General features: G+C 46.5%; 1 protein-coding gene across 1 annotated transcript; it reads right to left on the reverse strand.

The window, feature by feature from the left end:
* LOC309383676 (uncharacterized protein) lies at positions 1–5,244 on the reverse strand. The gene is made up of 3 exons (XM_081936481.1): positions 5,139–5,244; positions 1,420–1,542; positions 1–425 (listed from the first exon to the last, which is right to left on the reverse strand). The coding sequence occupies exons 1-3, from the start codon at positions 5,191–5,193 to the stop codon at positions 214–216; spliced, it is 390 nt and encodes a 129-aa protein (XP_081792607.1). The 5' UTR covers positions 5,194–5,244; the 3' UTR covers positions 1–213.
* Between the last annotated feature and the right edge of the window lie 592 nt (positions 5,245–5,836).

Raw genomic sequence — 5,836 nt, forward strand, 5'->3', positions numbered from 1 at the left:
TCAAGCAGATTATAAATTCTTTATTTTCCCCCCAGCAAAATTGAGAAATTATCCCAAGATAAGGAAGCAAGAAGATGCGATGTGTCTGGGTTCCTCCTATGTAGCGTTTTGGGACTCCCAGGTCTATTGAGTTAAATACGAGGTGATAGTTACAGATACCAATGAGTTGTAGTGCCATCCCTTACCATTACACGAGGCTGCTTTCGGGATGACTCAACAGAGATAGACCAGCATGAACAAAAATGGGGTGAAGACCAGCAGCTTCCAGGAGGTATTGAACTCTCCAGCCACCCCATTGCACAGGTCAGTGGAGCAGCAGAAAGTGCTGTAGGTAAAATTGATCCCCAATATATTTCGAACGCCCCGAGCTCCACACATGGACGGATCCCCACAGGTCTTCTCATGGATCACCAGTTCAAGGGCACCTGGAGAGAGAGAGAGAGAGAAATGAGAGTCAAGGCCAGATGGAGAGTCGATCACAAATACCACCCTTGTCCAATCATCGCCTTTCCATTTCATTGGCTATTGAGTTTGACCAGGCGTGGGCTTCAAAAATGTTAGCAACGGGTTCTCTGCCTGGTTGCTGGGAGGGCGTGGCCATGGTGGGCGTGGCCTAGTCAGCCTCCTGCACCATGGAGGGCGTGTGTTTTTGCCCTCCCCAGACTCCGGAGGTGCTCTAGAGGCTGGAAATGGGTCTATTTCCGGGCTTCCGGAATTTCCAGGAGGCTGTTTTTCACCCTCCCTGGGATCCAGAGGTTTTCCTCAAGCCTCCGGGAGAGTGGAAACGGCCTCCCCTAGGCTCTGGAGGCTCCCTGGAGACTTGAAACAGGCCCAATTCCAGCCTTCTGGAGCCTCCGGGAGGCCATTTTTCACCCATCCCGAGGCTTCGTATGGGCCCTGCACTTACCTGGCATCCACAACGGGCCATGTGGAGACTCCTGGGAGGGGCGGGCGTGGTGGGTGGGGCCAGCCAGGAGTGGGATTTGGAGGTTCGCCAAACCATGCAGAATCTTCATTAGAGGATCGCCCGAATCTGGGCAAACCCAAAGCAGCCCACCCCTGAGTCTGACCCAATCTTTCTGGTAGGACCACATGGGAAATTTCCCTCAAGCATTTGATGAAGTGCCTCCCATTTCTCGGGTATCTTTCTGGTTCCTTTATCGCCTTCGAAAGCGTTTCCCTCTCCTTTTTAATGAAATGGTGATAGAATCAAGCAGATTACAAATTCTTTATTTTCCCCCAGCAAAATTGAGAAATCAAGATCAAGACCCAATCAAGATGCTCAAGCAAAAGAGCCAAAGGGGTGAGGCTAGTATTAGTATCTAAGCTGCCCCACATTTTCTTTCCTGGCTTTTGAAGGAATAGGATCTAAACGTGAAACACATTTTGCATGAGCAACGAGAAACATGGCGGTATCACCTCTATGTCCTTTCGCCACGGATGTGAGACACTTCTGCGATGGGCCACACGGTGTGGAAAACTTCAAGCAATCCACGGGGGAGATGGTGGGGAAGAGGCACGTGTAACATCGCAGAGGGGATCCTGGAAACAAACAGCAGTGGAGTTTCGTCTCCCACAAAAGTTTGTAATGTCACAAGACAGGATTAAAATAGTTCAGCGGAAGCATCAGATTTTGTCGGGAGAGAGAAATAGAATCCTATTAAAGCAAAAATCCCAAGTTTAAAATGTTCATCGTTCATCTCAAAGAAAAGGACAGAATTTTGTTCTTCATTATTTTAAAGTCTGTCTTTGCAGCTCAAGATTGGGTACTTAATACGTAGACAGGTGGGCTTCAACAATTTCAGCAATGGGTCCTCTGCCCGGTGGCTGGGTGCGTGTGGCCATGGTGGGCGTGGTCTAGTCAGCCTCCTGCACTACAGCCGGTGTGTGTGTGGGTGTTTTGCTTTCCCCAAGCTCTGGAGGCTTTCCTCGAGCCTCTGGGAGGGCAAAAACTGCCTTCCCCGGGCTCCAGCGACGCTTTCTGGCCTTCCGGAACTTCCAGTAGGCCCGTTTTTCCCCTCCCTGAGCCTCCACACGGGACCTGCCCTTACCTCGCATCCAAAATGGGCCGCGTGGAGACTCCTGGGAGGGGCGGGGTGGGGCATGGTGGGCAGGGCCAACCAGGGGTAGGATTTGAAGTTTCTCCGAAATGGCTATAATGTTAGCTACAGGTTCTCCTGAACTCGGGCGAACCCTTAGCACTCTACCCCTGTATAACGTAGAGATGGTGACAGATCCAAGTTTATCCAATAAATGGAAAGTAGAGCTGACCCTTCTCTGTTCACTTCCACCATTACACTAAATGCGGGCTCAACAAATTATGAGCAGAATCCAGAATGGACAAATGCTTCCAGAGAAGTACCGAAGAACCTGGGCAGGTAGTCCTCAATTTATGACCGGTTAATGCCCTAGCAGTTGCTTAATACATAATACAATAGTAGAGTTGGAAGGGACCTTGGAGGTCTTCTAGTCCAACCCCCTGCCTAGGCAGGAAACCCTATACCGTTTCAGACAAATGGCTATCCAACATCTTCTTAAAGACTTCCAGTGTTGGGGCATTCACAACTTCTGGAGGCAAGCAGTTCCACTGATTAATTGTTCTAACTGTCAGGAAGTTTCTCCTCAGTTCTAAGTTGCTTCTCTCCTTGATTAGTTTCCACCCATTGCTTCTTGTTCTGCCCTCGGGTGCCTTGGAGAATAGCTTGACTCCCTCTTCTTTGTGGCAGCCCCTGAGATATTGGAACACTGCTATCATGTCTCCCCTAGCCCTTCTTTCTGTTAAGCTAAACATACCCAGTTCCTGCAGCCGTTCTTCATATGTTTTAGTCTCCAGTCCCCTAATCATCTTTGTTGCTCTTCTCTGCACTCTTTCTAGAGTCTCCACATCTTTTGTGGATGACTGCGCCATTCACTTAACCAGTTCGTAAAATTGGTCACAGTCACATGCTGACCTGCTTTACAACCATATGACTTATGATGGTATTTGCCAGCTCAATTATGGTTGTAAGTTCAAGGACGACTTCTGAAGAATTAAGAAGCTGGCCCGATGAGACATTTAAAGTAGACATGGTTCCTAGATCTGCCATCAAAGCATTAGTGAGGTACCCCAGAAAATAGCCCAGGGATGTCAAACACAAGGCTCAGGAGTCAGATCCAGCCCACAATGTGCCATCCTAGAAAATGTAAAGGGTCGGCCCGTGTCGCTTTGGCCCGGTCTACCCAGTGCGAAGAGGAAAGATCAGGCCAGTGTGGCTTCAGCAAAGGTCTACCCAATACGAAGAGGAAACATGCCAGCAGTTTGGGGAGTGGCGCCATGCCCACCCAGTCGGCCACGCCCACTCCGGCCTCCCGAGGTCAACCACAGCCCTGATGCGGCCCTCAATGAAATTGAGTTTGACACCCATGAACTAGCTCTTCCTACCTCAAATGCCTAACTCCCCAACATTTGACCGGCAAAACCAGAGACAATTTTTAAAATGCTTAACTGCTCAGGCCAAACCCCAGTCTGTTCCAGCTATATGTTGCTGAAGCTCTGCTTTTTCAAATTGGTTTTTTTTTTCTTATGCAAGTTTGTTTTTTCAGCCAAAGGGAAGTTATTCTTCTCCAGGTAAAACAGATTTAAATTTTATACGATATCTTATCACCCCGTTAACATACAGAAGAGCTTCTGAACACTTCGCAAAGCCTCTGGTTTAATCTGCTTGTTTGACGCAAAGATCTGCCATCTTGAGATGGCGATCTAATTTCTGCTTGAAGGCTTTCTTCAAAGAGCCTTTTCCTCCCTTCCAACATTTTCTCACTTTCAAAGAAGTTACTTCCAAAGTTTCTTCGAAGAGATTTCCGGCACTGATCTTGTTATCGAATTGGGTAATGAAATGCCTTATAAGCAAACAACCGAGATCAGAAAGCCCCAATAACTCCACTTTCTTCTAATCTTCACCTCTTCAACTTAAAATGAATAAGGTTTCATCTACTCCTTACCGAGAGTTTTGCCAAAATGCCACCACATCACATTTTTATCTCTAATATTTTATTTGTTACCAGTCGATAACCCGGCGTTGCCCGGGTATTTATTTATAGGGGGCAAATGTCTGGACTAAACATAATTTCTAATGTTGGATTTTCCCCCTTACCAGAGGGAGCCTCCTTGTGGAATACTGTGAAGCCGTTACCATGGCAACTCCACTGCACCGTACAGTAGAATCCAGTATGGCAATACAGCACAACAGTATATTATCCCCCCCCCCCCCAAGGGGTGTTAGGGGTGTCTTACCCCCACAGTATTTTTCTCTAGAGGGTAAGTCATCTGTGTACCGTGTGTGTGTGTGTGTGTGTGTGTGTGTGAAATGAAACACAACAGACTCCTTTTTTGCAAACAATTTTGGGGAGGTTCAAGGAACGGAAAAGTGGAATCCGAGGGCTCCACCCAAGTTCTGTTTCAAAAATGTCTTCCTGTCCCATCTTTATTCTTCTTGGCCTTTTCTTGTCCAGTCTAAGTTTTCCCACCGCAACTGTTTTTCTGTTGCCTATCTGAACTCTTAAAGGAATCCAAGGGCCATTAAGAGATTGAGGTTTTAGGTCCCGCAAAGGAAAAATCGGAACCCCGTGTTATTAAAAACCTACATCTAGAGGAGGGGTATCAAACTCAATTTCATTGAGAGCCACATCAGGGTTGTGTTTGACCTTGGAGGGGCCAGGGTAGGCGTGGGCCAGGGGTGAAATTCAGCAGGTTCTGACAGGTTCTGGAGAACCGGTAGCGGAAACTTTGAGTAGTTCAGAGAACCAGCAAATACCACTTCTGGCTGGCCCCAGAGTGGGGAGCGAATGGGGATTTTGCAATATCCTTCCCTCAGGAGTGGGGAGGAAATGGAGATTTTGCAGTATCCTTCCCCTGCCACGCTCACTAAGCCACGTCCACAGAACCGGTAGTAAAAGCAACCTACCCCTGCCAAGGTCTCTTCCGTTATTCTCTTATTCTGTTCTGACAGTCTACATTTTGAACTGCTCTTACTTTAATAGTTTGTTAGCCACCTTGAAAAAGGCTGGATTATAAATCAAATAGATCAGTTAGGTCATAAAACCAAGAAATCAAACTCTCTTTCTCTGAAAGCTACATCGCCCCAGATATTTCCACTTACCTGGGGGAAGGAAGAGGAGCAGTATTGCACAGCCGGCTAAGACATCGATTTTCATGTTTCTCTGTCCTTGCGGGTCTGGTGCTAGGCAAACGATCCTCCCTTTTAAACTTTCTGCTCCCGTGATTAGCAGCAGCCTTCTTTCAATTACCTTTAATTTCATAATCATCTTTTTTTTTTAAAAAAATGAAGGAAATAAACTGATTTGGACATGTTTTTCCTGCAAAAATATGTACCGAAGAATCTCCGATTTTGAAAAAGTGGGCAAAAAACTCTGGAGGACCACGTGAATGCTTGCTAACCCAGAACACGCATCACTGGATACTATACTACTTAAAATGGATTTGAATTATTTACCAAATGTATTAAATTTATATGCATCCCCACTCACCCTCGAGCGACTCTGGGAGGCTACTATTTAGGATCATAATCTTGTGCATGTTTATGATTTCATTTGTTTCCTACGTTTGCATTCCCTATCTTCTCCATGGCATTTTCGTGCTCTGAAGTCAATGTATTTTTTATTTGTTTGTTCATTTATTTGTCTTTTGGATGCCTTTGAATCAATGTTGATTCCTAGCGACTGCCTGGACAAATCTTTGCAGGTTTTCTTGGTAAGCTTTATGAAGTGGTTTGCCATTGCTTTTTTCCTAGGGCTGACAGAGACAGACTGGCTCAAGGTCACCTAGCTGATTTTGTGC

This window comes from Natrix helvetica (genome assembly GCF_964273705.1).
Source record: "Natrix helvetica genome assembly, chromosome: 1".
Lineage (NCBI taxonomy): Eukaryota > Metazoa > Chordata > Lepidosauria > Squamata > Natricidae > Natrix > Natrix helvetica.

Bases quoted from the DNA above. Each gene is read 5' to 3' on its own strand.
- LOC309383676 (XM_081936481.1), bottom strand. From the start codon at position 5,193: ATGAAAATCGATGTCTTAGCCGGCTGTGCAATACTGCTCCTCTTCCTT. The intron at 1,543-5,138 runs GTAAGTGGAAAT...GTTTGTTTCCAG, and splicing joins GCTCCTCTTCCTTCCCCCAG to GATCCCCTCTGCGATGTTAC. The intron at 426-1,419 runs GTGATACCGCCA...CTCTCTCTCCAG, and splicing joins CGTGGCGAAAGGACATAGAG to GTGCCCTTGAACTGGTGATC.